The 15848-nt window shown below is 42.6% G+C and overlaps 1 protein-coding gene across 1 annotated transcript in view; it reads left to right on the forward strand.

Moving 5' to 3' along the window:
• Positions 1 to 15848, forward strand: part of LOC142254427 (protein-glutamine gamma-glutamyltransferase 5-like) — a 63966-nt gene that overhangs the window by 17995 nt on the left and 30123 nt on the right. Inside the window, exons 6-7 of the mRNA XM_075325473.1 lie at positions 4818 to 4995; positions 11907 to 12045. Of these exons, the coding sequence (XP_075181588.1) occupies positions 4818 to 4995; positions 11907 to 12045 (317 nt within the window). The remainder of the gene's footprint in view (positions 1 to 4817; positions 4996 to 11906; positions 12046 to 15848) is intronic.

Consider the following 15848-nt stretch of genomic DNA (forward strand, 5'->3'; position numbering starts at 1 on the left):
GCATCAGCATCAGTATTAGCATCAGCATCAGTATTAGCATCAGCATCAGCATGAGCATTAGCATCAGCACTAGCATCAGCATCAGCATCAGCGTCAGCATCAGCACTAGCATCAGCATCAGCACTAGCATCAGCATCAGCATCAGCAATAGCATCAGCACTAGCATCAGCATCAGTATTAGCATCAGCATCAGCATGAGCATTAGCATCAGCACTAGCATCAGCATCAGCGTCAGCATCAGCACTAGCATCAGCATCAGCACTAGCATCAGCATCAGCAATAGCATCAGCAATAGCATCAGCACTAGCATCAGCATCAGCATCAGCATTAGCATCAGCATCAGCATTAGCATCAGCATGAGCATTAGCATCAGCATCAGCATCAGCATTAGCATCAGCACTAGCATCAGCATCAGCATCAGCATTAGCATCAGCACTAGCATCAGCACTAGCATCAGCATCAGCATTAGCATTAGCATCAGCATTAGCATCAGCATCATCAGCATTAGCATCAGCATTAGAATCAGCATTAGCATCAGCATCAGTACTTGCATTAGCAAGAGCATTAACATCAGCATCAGCATTAGCATCAGCCTCAGTACGTGCATCAGCATTACCATCATCATTAGCATCAGCATCAGCATTAGCATTAGCATCAGCATTAGCATCAGCATGAGCATTAGCATCAGCATCAGCACTAGCATCAGCATCAGCATTAGCATTAGCATCAGCATTAGCATCAGCATCATCAGCATTAGCATTAGCATGAGCATTAGAATCAGCATTAGCATCAGCATCAGTACTTGCATCAGCATTAGCAAGAGCATTAACATCAGCATCAGCATTAACATCAGCATCAGCATTAGCATCAGCATCAGTACTTGCATCAGCATTACCATCATCATTAGCATCAGCATCAGCATTAGCATCAGCAGCAGCATCAGCATTAGCATCAGCATGAGCATTAGCATCAGCATCAGCACTAGCATCAGCATTAGCATCAGCATTAGCATTAACATCAGCATTAGCATCAGCAATAGCATCAGCATCAGCATTAGCATCAGTATTAGCATCAGCATTAGCATTAACATCAGCATTAGCATCAGCATCAGCACTAGCATCAGCATTAGCACTAGCATCAGCATCAGCATCAGCATTAAAATCAGCATTAGCATCAGCACTTGCATCAGCATTAGCATGAGCATTAACATCAGCATCAGCATTAGCATCAGCATCAGCATTAACATCAGCATCAGCATCAGCATCAGTACTTGCATCAGCATTACCATCATCATTAGCATCAGCAGCAGCATTAGCATCAGCATCAGCATCAGCATTAGCATTAGCATCAGCATTAGCATTAGCATCAGCATTAGCATTAGCATCAGCATTAGCATCAGCATCAGCAGCAGCATCATCATTAGCATCAGCATCAGCATTAGCATCAGCATCAGTATTAGCATCAGCATTACTATTAGCATCAGCATTAGCATTAGCATCCGCATTAGCATCAGTATTAGCATCAGCATTAGCATCAGCATCAGCATTAGTATTAGCATCAGCAGCAGCATTAGCATTAGCATCAGCATCAGCATTAGCATTCGCATTAGCATCAGCATCAGCATCAGCATTAGCATCAGCACTAGTATTAGCATCAGCAGCAGCATTAGCATTAGCATCAGCATCAGCATCAGCATTAGTATCCGCATTAGCATCAGCATTAGCATCAGCATTAGTATTAGCATCAGCAGCAGCATTTGCATCAGCATCAGCATTAGCATCCGCATTAGCATCAGCATCAGCATTAGTATCAGCATTAGTATTAGCATCAGCATCAGCATTAGCATCAGCATCAGCATCATCATTAGCATCAGCATCAGCATCAGCATTAGCATCAGCACTAGTATTAACATCAGCAGCAGCATTAGCATCAGCATTAGCATCAGCATTAGCATCAGCATCAGCATTAGCATCAGCATCAGCATTAGCATCAGCACTAGCATTAGCATCAGCACTAGTATTAGCATCAGCAGCAGCATTAGCATCAGCATCAGCATCAGCATTAGCATCAGCATCAGCATTAGCATCAGCATTAGCATTAGCATCAGCACCAGCACTAGTATTAGCATCAGCAGCAGCATTAGCATCAGCAATAGCATCAGCATCAGCATTAGCATCAGCATTAGCATCAGCATTAACATCAGCATTAGCATCAGCATCAGCACTAGCATCAGCATTAGCACTAGCATCAGCATCAGCATTAGCATCAGCATTAAAATCAGCATTAGAATCAGCATTAGCATCAGTACTTGCATCAGCATTAGCATGAGCATTAACATCAGCATCAGCATTAGCATCAGCATTAGCATCAGCATCAGCATCAGTACTTGCATCAGCATTACCATCATCATTAGCATTAGCATCAGCAGCAGCATTAGCATCAGCATCAGCATCAGCATTAGCATTAGCATCAGCATCAGCATTAGCATTAGCATTAGCATCAGCATCAGCATCAGCATTAGCATCAGCATCAGCATCAGCAGCAGCATCATCATTAGCATCAGCATCAGCATTAGCATCAGCATCAGTATTAGCATCAGCATCAGCATTAGTATTAGCATCAGCATTAGCATTAGCATCCGCATTAGCATCAGCATCAGTATTAGAATCAGCATTAGCATCAGCATCAGCATTAGTATTAGCATCAGCAGCAGCATTAGCATTAGCATCAGCATTAGCATCCGCATTAGCATCAGCATCAGCATTAGCATCAGCACTAGTATTAGCATCAGCAGCAGCATTAGCATCTGCATCAGCATTAGTATCCGCATTAGCATCAGCATCAGCATTAGCATCAGCATTAGTATTCGCATCAGCAGCAGCATTAGCATCAGCATCAGCATTAGCATCCGCATTAGCATCAGCATTAGCATCAGCATTAGTATTAGCATCAGCAGCAGCATTAGCATCAGCAGCAGCATCAGCATTAGCATCAGCATCAGCATCATCATTAGCATCAGCATCAGCATTAGCATCAGCACTAGTATTAGCATCAGCAGCAGCATCAGCATTAGCATCAGCATCAGCATTAGCATCAGCATTAGCATCAGCACTAGTATTAGCATCAGCAGCAGCATTAGCATCAGCATTAGCTTCAGCATCAGCATCATCATTAGCATCAGCATCAGTACTTGCATCAGCATTACCATCATCATTAACATCAGCATTAGCATCAACATCATCATTAGCATCAGCATCATCATTAGCATCAGTATTAGCATCAGCATTAATATCAGCGGCAGCATTAGCATAATCATCAACATCAGCATTAGCATCAGCACTAGCATTAACATTAGCATCAGCATCATTGTTACTATCAGCATCAACATTAGCATCAGCATCAGCATTAGCTTCAGCATCAGCATCATCATTAGCATCAGCATCAGTACTTGCATCAGCATTACCATCATCATTAGCATCAGCATTAGCATCAACATCATCATTAGCATCAGCATCATCATTAACATCAGTATTAGCATCAGCATTAATATCAGCGGCAGCATTAGCATAATCATCAACATCAGCATTAGCATCAGCACTAGCATTAACATTAGCATCAGCATCATTGTTACTATCAGCATCAGCATTAGCATCATTACTAGCATCAGCATTAGCATCATTATTAGCATACATCATTAGTATCAGCATCATCATCAGCATTAGCATCAGCATCAGCATTAGCATCATCATCAGCATTAGTATCAGCATCATCATTAACATCATCATTAGCATCAGCATCATCATTGCCATTGTCATTAGCATCAGTGTCATCATCAGTATCAGCCCCGCTCCTTACAGCAGAAATCACGATCTCCTATGAATGTCGCTTGCAGCCGGCGTTCAAAGGAGCATCATACTGACAGACACAGGGGTCATCAACTGACTGCTGGCGATCAAGACAACCCATCGGAGCCCTGTGTTTACATCATGGGAGTGCATATGGGAGCAGGGAATGGAGCGCTCCCAGCTGGTGCATGTTATATCCCACTGTCAAAGATTGACAGCGGGATTTAACTGGCTAGCAGCCCCACCCGCGGTTGATAGAGGCACATGTCACCTGATCAGCCGTTATGTGCAGGGAAAGATGTGGGCTCAGCATGTGAGCCAGCATCAAAGGCAGGGAGATGACATATGATGGTAATACACATCAAAGGTCATGAACGAGTTAATAAAAACCCATTTTGAATCCCAAGGCTCTTCATTCCCACAGCGTAGCCCACCTAAACGTGACAGTTTCCATTTTGTCAATTAGAAAAGTCTGTCAATATACACAAATTGATCGGACAGAACAAATGTTTGGACCGGCGCCACATCAAAATCTGTGTTAAAAATAAATAAAAAAACCCACAGTTTTCACACTGGCCAGTGAGGCTATTTTAGACTTTTCAGCAGTTTCATTATCATCACAGGCAGGATTACAATAATCGATGACATCAGCATACACAGCTGACAACACAGGATTCACAATTGTTGATACGTTTGCACACGCTCATTAGATGCTTCAGTATAAAATTTAGCATTTGAGTCAGTTTATTGCTGCTAATGTACATGTGACATATCCTTAGTGTGCAATGTAAAAATTGCAAGATTGTTTTTTTTTAATTAGGGATCATGATAGGCAAAATAAAAAAGGAATTTTACATAAAAACATATTTAAACAGTAGGTAATTTTCTGATGACACGATGGTAGTAATGTTGTAATCCTGACAATGTATTTTCTTGTATTCATTCAAGTAACATAATATTAATATCCTGCAGATCAATTGCAATGATGACAATGGAGTAATGTATGGCAAATGGGATGGAAACTATGATGACGGGACAAGTCCTACAAGTTGGAGCGGGAGCTGCTCCATCTTACGCCTCTGGTACTCATCTCGTTTCCGACCAGTGAGATATGGCCAGTGTTGGGTATTTGCAGCCGTCTTATGTACAGGTAACTAGTGTTCAAAAGACAACATACATATGCACGTAACCTTTTATGGTAAATGTTAGATGTATTTTTTTAGATAGATTTTTTTTAGATAACACAGGATCCCCCATTAACAATAGATGATGTCACAGCTCACCTCCTCCTCCTCCTGTATCCTGTACAATGACTGATGACACCTCTATATACAAGAGATAAGATAGAATCCACCATTCACAATAGGTGATGTCACAGCTCACCTCCTCCTCCTGTATCATGTACAATGACTGATAACACATCTATATACAGTAGATAACACAGGATCCACTAATTATAATATTTAACAGCACAGCTCACCTTCTGCCCCTCCTGTGCAATGACTGATAACATCTCTCTGTACAGTAGAAAACACAGGATTCACCATTCGTGATATCACAGCTCACCTCCGCCTGTACAATGACTGATAGCACCTCAATATACAGTAGAGAACACAGAATCCACTGATCAGAATACATGATGTCACAGCTCACATCCTCCTCCTGTACAATGACTGATAACACCTCTATATACAGGAGATAACATAGAATCCACCATTCACAATAGGTGATGTCACAGCTCACCTCCTCCTCCTGTACAATGACTGATAACACATCTATATACAGTAGATAACACAGGATCCACTATTCACAATACATGATGTCACAGCTCACCTCCTCCTCCTGTATCCTGTACAATGACTGATAACACATCTATATACAGTAGATAACACAGGATCCACTAATCATAATATTTAACAGCACAGCTCACCATCTCCCCCTCCTGTGCAATGACTGATAACATCTCTCTGTACAGTAAAAAACACAGGATCCACCATTCACAATAGGTGATATCACAACTCACCTCCTCCTGTACAATGGCTGATAACACCTCTATATACAGTAAATAAAACAGGATCCACCATTCACAAGAGATATCACAGCTTACCTCCTCCTCCTGTAAAGTGACTTATAACACCTCTATATACAGTATATAACACAGGATCCACCATTCACAATAGGTGATATCACAGCTCACCTCCTCCTCCTGTAAAGTGACTTATAAGACCTTTATATACAGTATATAACACAGGATTCACCATTCACAATAGGTGATATCACAGCTCACCTCCTCCTCCTGTATAATGAGTAATTACACCTTTATATACCAACCATAATAATTGACATGACAGCTCACCTCCTCCTCCTCCAATCATAATAACCTTAGCCAAAATTAGAGCATGCTCAGTTTATACTTCTATATATACAAATAGGGTCTGAGTCAGTTTATTGTTGATAATATCTATGTGAAGAACAGTCAGTAGGAATCTAATACAAGATCTGGTGTCAAAATTGTCATTATTTTTAAAATAGATATGAAAATTAATAATAAAAAAATCTATATTAATGATTTAAAAAAAATAAATAAAAAAAATAAAAAAATAAATAAATAAATACATTTAACAAGGACATTAAGGTCATTTTTATAGTGGCATCAGAACTAGAAGAAAGGTGGTAAAAGGGACTTAGCCTGTTTTTAACCTCCAGTGGAACGGATCAGCAAAAAGCATTTTAGCAACTTTCGGGAAGGTTATGCCGAAGTCACCACTAAAAAAAAGGAAACAGAGTAAAAGGAACAGAAACAAACAATAAATGTCAAAGAAAATTCCAAGGACACATAAAACATTCTACAGCGGAATTTATTAACTCCTTCCTGCCAAAGCCAATTTTTGTGCTTATGTTTTTTTCCTTCCTTTCTTTACTTACTGACATCATCACAGACATTTAAGAGGTTGTTTTTTATTATTGGTTCACGAGTTGTAATTATGAATGACACCTTTCACTTTTCCATATAGTAAAAGGAATGAAATGATGAATAAAAAAAAAACCAATTCCACCATTTATTTTTTTTTTATTTTTACAATATTCAATGCATAATAAAAAAATGAAATAACAAGAACTTAGTATAATTAAAGTGAGACAAAAGTTATTTTTTTTTTTTTTTAATAAATTTCTGAATTTAGGGCATATAAATTTGAATTTTGTCACTATTTTCTAAGATCTGTAATTTTTTTTACATATTTTTTTTTTGGGGGGGGGGCAATTGAGCTACGTAAGGACCCCTTCACATGTGCATATAAAAAGAAACGCACGTGGGGCACGTTCCATTTTGACCATCCATGTGCTCGTTGAGAAATGAAACTTATGTCTCTATACACGACACAGCTACGCCCCTATTAGCTTGATAAAAACCTGTATGTGTAATAAACGTTGGTTCAGAGCGCACACTCTCTTGCCTTATGTGCAGATACCAGTCTCTGTCTGTATCTCATTGAGGTTGGGAGAAGCCGAGGGGGTGACCGGGACCCTCTCCGCATTCGGACATCACTGGCAACGGTTGTGACCTATTGAGGGGTCAACCTAACAGTGCTATCCATGTGATGTGTTCCGGGAAAAAAAATTGCAAAAATATTACAGTATATGAATGGTTTTTAGATGTTAAAGATATTGTGTATATCTTTAACATCTAAACACCATTAATATAATTATTTTTTCGCATTTTTTTAGATAATAGATAGAGAATAGATAGCAGGATAATATTTAATAAATAATTAAATGAAAATACCATCTGAAGACCCCCCATTTTTGATAACTTGCAAAAGTAAAGCAGACAGCTGGGAGCTGGAATTATCAGGCTGGGAAGGTCCATGGTTATTGGCCCTTCCCAGCCTAAAAAGAGCAGCCATCAGCCGCCCCAGAAATGGAGCATGAAAAGAGGCTTTAATTCTGGCCTTGGCTCTTCCTCATTGCCCTGGTGTGGTGGCAATCGGGGTAATCGTTTATGGAGTTGATGTCTGTGAATTGTTCAACGACACAGCTGGTATCAATCCCTGATGTTAGTAATGGATAGATTTCTATTAAAATAAATACTCCCTGAAACTTTCCCTCATTGCCCACTTTATTACAAAAAACAAAATCCATGCAGGTCTGCCATAGTCCAGGAAATCCACCGTTGTCCACCGAATCGTTCGTAGTCCACAAATGGAAATCTGCAACAAAACGGATACATAAAACACAGAGTAATAAAACAAGACACTTTCCCTAGTTCCGCAGCCAATCTGACCGAACACAGTCTATAGAGCATTGTTCTGAGACTCCAAAGACTCTGCTTACAGGCAATTCCGGGTCACGCTGCGCTGTGTGAGACCCGGTGCCTCTGACGAGCTGTGACATCAGTAAGATAACCGCTCACCAGAGTCACAGAGTCATGAACAGCGCAGCATGAGCCGGCATATCTGAACAGCGGTAATTTTACCAATGTCACAGCTCGGCAAAGGTGCCGGGTCTCACCCAATGCCCTGTGACACGGAACTGCCTCTAAGCAAAGTCTATGGAGTGTCAGAACGATGCTCTATAAACTGTGTTTTTTGGATTTGATGGACTACGTTAGACCTGTTTGGGATTTTTTCTTTTTTTTTTGTGAATAAAGGGGTGAACGAAGGGAAAGTATCTTGTTTTGTTTTTATGTGTTTTTATGTTTTTGTGTTTTTGCAAGTTGCCATTTGTGGACTACCATGGATTCGGTGGACCTGCTTGCATTTTTTTTTGTAGTAAAGTGGGGTACGAGGGAGTTTTTTGGGGAGTGTTTATTTTAGTAAAAGATTTTTGTGTGTGCCATTTTTCTTTCATTACAGTTAGCAATGGAGGTGTCTGATAGACACCTCTCCATTGCTAGCACTAGGTCATAATGTCAGCTGTGTTTTTGAACAATTGCCAGCTGACATCAACCCTTAAAACCATTAAGCCTGATTGCCACCACACCAGGTCAATCGGGACTGGCTAGGTAAAGTGCCAGAATTAAAGCATCTCGTGATGCACCATTTCTGGAGTGGCTGCAGGCTGCTATTTTTGGGCTGGGGGGGCCAAATAACTATGGACCTTCTCAGCCTGATAATACCAGCCCCCAGCTGTCTGCTGTATCTTTACTTGTTACTAAAAATAGGGGAGGGACCCCACATCATATTTGTTCATTCACTTATTTATGTGGTTAATAGCTGCACAATCTATCTACTGTATCTATGAAGGAGAATTACTCCGAAACATGTTGGGCCTATGTGGAACCCAATATACACACCTGCACCCCCTAAATGGCATCATAGTATGTCATAAAGTGGAAAGCTGTTGACACCTTTTTCTGCATTATCAATAATTTGGCTGAAGCAAGATGCACTTCATTTATTAACAAAAAACACATCTTTAATTTACTGTTTGCCACTAAATACTAATTTCTGTGGGTCTGAACATGACCCATGACCTTGTGAAATCACTATGCATCTTCCAAATTAGTAATTTTTCACACATGGGCACTAGCAATGTTATTTCCCCTTAGATGAAAAGGTAAAGCTTTTCCTTATGGGGAGAACCAACTTAGCGTAAGGAGACTTATAAGCCATTCAGTGCTTTACTAGAAATTTGAGTAGGTGGAACTTGAGTTCCTCTTCTCTTTCTCTCGCAAGAGGCTACTTTAATTCCTTAAATATCATAATGAGTCAGAATTAAAAATAATTGTGGTGAGAGGGTTGGAGCATGATTATCATTCAGCATTGGCATGAATCAGGAGACGCTTTGTTGGTATGCGGAAGGTTACACTAAAGTGAAAACTAGAAAAGAGGAAACAGGGTAAAAGAAACTGAGGCAAACACTAAATGTCAGTACAAGTTCATAGGACGTCACAGCACAACTGCAATAACACATAGTAATAAGTAATTATAATGGAACGATACAGAAAGAAAATCCAATAAGACCATAATCTGTAACAGGTAACTGGTCATGTAAAGATCATTGTGATGGTTTATGCTAATTTTGTATTATTTCTTCATATTTTTTTCATTTTATAAATATATACTGTATATATATATTTATTTAATTATTTTTTTTTTTAATTTATTTTCTGTGAACAACTTCGTTTGAAAGTTTTTATTTCCAACAAGTACATAGAAAAAAGGATCCTTAGTAAAAAAAAAAAAAATAGATGTGTTGACTCCTAAAAGCAAATATTGTAGCCATGCTCTTTCATATGCAAAGTTCACTGTTCAAAGAGTTTGACATGGTTTGTCCCTATCATCAATAGGTAATAGATTGGTCCTGCTGATATCTGTCACCATGCTCGGGTGCTCAGTACTCGTAACTAGTGATGAGCGGACACTACCATGCTCGGGTGCTCAGTACTTGTAACTAATGATGAGCGAGCACTACCATGCTCAGGTGCTCAGTACTCGTAACTAGTGATGAGCGGGCACTACCATGCTCGGGTGCTCAGTACTCGTAACTAGTGATGAGCGGGCACTACCATGCTCGGGTGCTCAGTACTCGTAACTAGTGATGAGCGGGCACTACCATGCTCGGGTGCTCAGTACTCGTAACTAGTGATGAGCGGGCACTACCATGCTTGGGTGCTCAGTACTCGTAACTAGTGATGACCGGACACTACCATGCTCAGGTGCTCAGTACTCGTAACTAGTGATGAGCGAGCACTACCATGCTCGAGTGCTCGGTACTCGTAACTAGTGATGAGCGGGCACTACCATGCTCAGGTGCTCAGTACTCATAACTAGTGATGAGCGGGCACTACCATGCTCGGGTGCTCAGTACTCGTAACTAGTGATGAGCGAGCACTACCATGCTCAGGTGCTCAGTACTCGTAACTAGTGATAAGCGAACACTACCATGCTCAGGTGCTCAGTACTCGTAACTAGTGATGAGTGAGCACTACCATGCTCGGGTGCTCAGTACTGGTAACTAGTGATGAGCGGGCACTACCATGCTCGGGTGCTCAGTACTCGTAACTAGTGATGAGCGGGCACTACCATGCTCAGGTGCTCAGTACTCGTAACTAGTGATGAGCGAGCACTACCATGCTCGGGTGCTCAGTACTGGTAACTAGTGATGAACGGGCACTACCATGCTCGGGTGCTCAGTACTCGTAACTAGTGATGAGCGGGCACTACCATGCTCAGGTGCTCAGTACTCGTAACTAGTGATAAGCGAGCACTACCATGCTCGGATGCTCAGTACTGGTAACTAGTGATGAGCGGGCACAACCATGCTCGGGTGCTCAGTACTGGTAACTAGTGATGAGCGGGCACAACCATGCTCGGGTGCTCAGTACTGGTAACTAGTGATGAGTGAGCACTACCATGCTCGGGTGCTCTGTACTCGTAACTAGTGATGAGCGGGCACTACCATGCTCGGGTGCTCAGTACTCTTAACTAGTGATGAGCGGGCACTACCATGCTCGGGTGCTCGGTACTGGTAACTAGTGATGAGCGGACACTACCATGCTCGGGTGCTCGGTACTGGTAACTAGTGATGCGTGGACACTACCATGCTCGGGTGCTCAGTACTCTTAACTAGTGATGAGTGGACACTACCATGCTCGGGTGCTCTGTACTGGTAACTAGTGATGAGCGGACACTACCATGCTCGGGTGCTCGGTACTGGTAACTAGTGATGCGTGGACACTACCATGCTCGGGTGCTCAGTACTCTTAACTAGTGATGAGTGGACACTACCATGCTCGGGTGCTCGGTACTGGTAACTAGTGATGAGTGGACACTACCATGCTCGGGTGCTCAGTACTGGTAACTAGTGATGAGCGGGCACTACCATGCTCGGGTGCTGGATACTCCTAACGATCAGTTGGATTCTCAGACGGGCATGACTCGTATATCGAGTATAATGGAAGTCAATGAGGAACTTGAGCATTTTTCCTAGAAATCTTCTGTAAAAATGCTCGAATCCCTCGTTGACTTCCATTATACGCGGTATACGAGTCGCGCCCGTCCAAGGTTGAATTTGATGAATAATCCAGATTGCTAATAACAAACGTTCCTGTATCCTCAGCGCTTAGATGTTTGGGAATCCCGGCACGAGTAGTCACTAACTTTGAGTCGGCCCATGACACCGACGGGAATCTCACTATGGATGAATACTACGACATTACCGGAAAAATGATCTCAACTAACAGACGAGATAGTGTCTGGTGAGTTGCTGCTCGTATGAATAACTGTGCTACGATCACTACAATCTCTGGTTTCTGTATTTTTATAATATTTACATTATCGATAGATCCCTTCGCTCTATTGTATAGATGTGGATGAAATGACATATTGGTCTTAACGATGTATATCACAGATCACTGTGGTTCATTATGACAGAGTAGAGACACCAAAAAGATAGGAAACAACACAAGGGGAGAGTAGGGGTCAAGATCAGAAGTTTGAAGACTCTTTTTTTTAAAAAAAATGGAGGTTCTTAAGTTGGATCTCAACTCAACAGGAGATCCCAACAAGTCATGGCATGGTGCCACCAACATGTCCTACTGGGCCTGACAGGAGGCCACCCACACTATATTCTTCTCACATGGTGTACCAGTCAACTTGAGCAAAATTAAAATCTGAACTTATGTGGATAAAAGTGGCTGCTATTACCTTTCGTGGATTTTGATCTTCCACAGCCCTGTCCATGTAGCAAGCACCTAGTAAAAAGAACTCAACTAAGGAAAAAAAACCAAAAGATCCCCAAAAAACCCAAAACAGTTCCAGTCCAAGTTTTAGAATAATAAGAAAGTATCAACGATAACCTTCCTAACACTTGCCAGGTGTCACGTCCTCACCAGAGTCTGCTCCTGCGACTTCTGCATCAGTCACCAGACACCGCCGTATTCCCGCTGTGGACTGTGCTGGTGATGGGGGAGGAATCAGTGTCAGTGGCTCTGGTGGGTGCAGGCTCCGCTCATCCACTAGGCTGGGTTTTCCTGATGCCTATAGTACCAATGGCTAAGTGTAGGTGGCATGGGTCTTCCAGCTGAGGTTGCTACTATTAAGCTACAGCCAATGGGAAGACACCACACCCTTTTTATCCCCCCTTCCGTCTGCTGGCCATTGCCAGATATAGATTGTATTCCTGCTACTCTGGTTCTCCCTACTCTTATTGATTCCTGCTTTGACCTCGCCCTGCTCTCTGACTACTCTCCTGTCTGCCGTATTTGTACCTCGCTGCCCAATCCGGATTTGACCTCTGCCTCATTTTCTGATTACGTCCTTGTCTGCCTTATTCTGTCCCTGTTTTGCATCTCCCGGTTTGACCCTGTCTGACTACTACTCTCTTCAGACTGCAGCTTTCCACAGGTAGTGATCTCCCGGGCCCTGTGTAATTCCAAATCCCTGTATAGGGGTTAAAGGGTTTCAGGTTCTCGGGGTCTTGCTTAGTGAGTGGCTTTCTTTAAGCCTGTCCATCACAGCCAGGCTGAGTCTGTGGTTCCAGGCAGGCATTACACCAGGTTACAAATCATAGTCCTTAAGCATTTTAGGAGGAGAAACATATTGTCAAAGAGTATTTCCACTGGCTGACAGGTCCAATCACTGTGAAAGTCTGTAGAAGTGGATAGATCGAACAGTCAGTTCCCACAATAGATGTTCTCCTTGGCCACTGGTCACAATTTAAGAGTCTTTCAAGGCCAACAGCCCGTCTTGTGGAGGCTGCCTTTGCACGTGGTCATTGTGGAGACACGGGGGTCAGTGGGTGCTCTCGTCTGCCGGCCCGGCTGTCTTTAGAAAGACTGCATGACCAAGGTTCATCCCAACTGAACACCCGCACTCCTTATCCGTGGGCAGAACACTACTCACACAACACAGGGTTCGGGAACCACAATAATTAGACTTTATTGGATCCCAACTGTCAAAGCCATATAACACACAGCCATGCAAATCCTAGCAATACACATCCTCAGACAATGAACGATGAGTCCGACAGAAAACAATGACTTAACAAATACGTGTCTGGCCAGATTAAAAATGTTAACCCCTGATAGACACTGAATGAACAGGGCTGTGACTTCACAGTGATAGCCCCACTCCCCGTCCTCCATTTCATACCATCTCAGTGCTCCCTATAAACCATTTGGCAGTGCCATTGTGCAGAGCTCAGCACTGTATGTCTGCTCCTGTTTCGGTCCCAGACTCCATTGCATCTCTCACAGATTCTGGACTATTCTATGTTGGAGGCAACACATGAATTCTCTAATGTATTCGCTAATGACCAATTGCAGGGAAAAACGGAGAAATTAGTGGCTCTCAGGATCCTCAGGGGCGTGTCTTTAGGCTCCTCAGGGGCGTGTCTTTATGCAGCTCTGCTTTCTTCCCCCTGTGAGCCACACCCCTTTTATAACGTCCATAAAAAATTGCACAAAATAAAAGAGTCATCTAAAAAAAAAAAAAAATACTCAGGGGAGCAGAAAGAATAAAATAAGAGTAAAATTTGCCCACTTTTGATCTCTTTAAGTTCTATTAGTTTAGCTGGTGATTGTTCCATTTGCTGATATTGCAACAGTTAAACTTTATTGACATGGGACTGCATAACCCTTCTCTCATTTTGTTTTAGCTGTTATTGCAGCATATTAGGGAAGTCTGCCAAGAAAAAACAAAAGTGAGGTTAATAGGAACTTTTAGACTTTAAGCAAATCTCATTCCCCTGATAAAATGCATGTGTTTCAATAAACCAACGTGACAAGTAATGCATTTTTGTATTTTCTGGATGCACAACTATTGTGAATTTTGGATAAGGGGAGTGTCACGGTTGACAGACAACCCTGTGGTGTCCGGCTGCAGAAGGTCACTGCATTTGGCTTCACATACTGCCCCTTGATATTCCATCCTTTCCTCTGTAATGTGAATGGAGTTTTGCGTGTCTTCTCTGTTAGTGTTTACTCTTTCCCCTTTAGGACCCTGTGGAGATCTTTTCCATTTTACTGCTAATCATTATCCCTCACCCTCTGTGTCTTTATATACCTGCATTTCCCCTTGGTATGTTGCTGGTGATAGAGTTAAGTTTCTATATGGTCCTGATTGCAAATAGTCGGCTTTTAATCATCTGGTGAAATGTTGTTGTATGTTGTTGTTACTCTTCCTAAAGGCTGCTTTACATTCTTCAATTTCTCGTGCGATCGCACCCGCCCCCATCGTTTGTGCAGCACGGGCAATTTCTTGCCCGTGTCGCACAAAGTCGAAAACCCCCGTCACACGCACTTACCTTTCAAATGACCTCGCTGTGGGCGGCGAACATCCTCTTCCTGAAGGGGGAGGGACGTTCGGCGTCACATCGACGTCACACAGCAGCCGGCCAATCGAAGCGGAGAGGCGGAGATGAGCGGGACGTAAACATCCCGTCCACCTCCTTCCTTCCGCATTGCAGGCAGGACGCAGGTAAGCTGCAGTTCATCGTTCCCGGGGTGTCACACGGAGCGATGTGTGCTGCCTCGGGAACAATGAACAACCGGACGTTCGATTTTTAGAAAATGAGCGACGTGTCAACGATAAGGTGAGTATTTTTGCTCGTTCACAGTCGCTCGGAGCTGTTACACGCTACGATATGTGAAACGAGGCCGGATGTGCGTCACTTACGACGTGTACCCGACCACACATCGTAAGATATATCGTAGCGTGTAAAGCCCGCTTAAGTCATTTTGGAGATAAGTTGTTTATTTGTTTTCCCTGTGTGTTCTTTAGGACTTAGTGGGGTTGACTAGTGCTCATCCAACCCGTTCTTAACTAGGACTCAGTTCAGGGTCAGCCAGGGCCATATACTGTATCCTGCTTATTTTCAGAACCTGTCTAGAAATGTCAGGGAAACCAGGGGCCAGTGGAAGATTTAGTCAGGGGTCACCATTTCCCACTCCACTAGACACAGGGTTTCCCTCTTCCCTCCCCACCCTTTTTCACCATTTGCTCAGAATTACCCCATACCTAGCATGACAGGTAGCCCCAAGATTGGTGGATAGAGACCAAC

The sequence above is a fragment of the Anomaloglossus baeobatrachus genome, chromosome 10 (assembly GCF_048569485.1).
Source record: "Anomaloglossus baeobatrachus isolate aAnoBae1 chromosome 10, aAnoBae1.hap1, whole genome shotgun sequence".
NCBI classification, from domain to species: Eukaryota; Metazoa; Chordata; class Amphibia; order Anura; family Aromobatidae; genus Anomaloglossus; species Anomaloglossus baeobatrachus.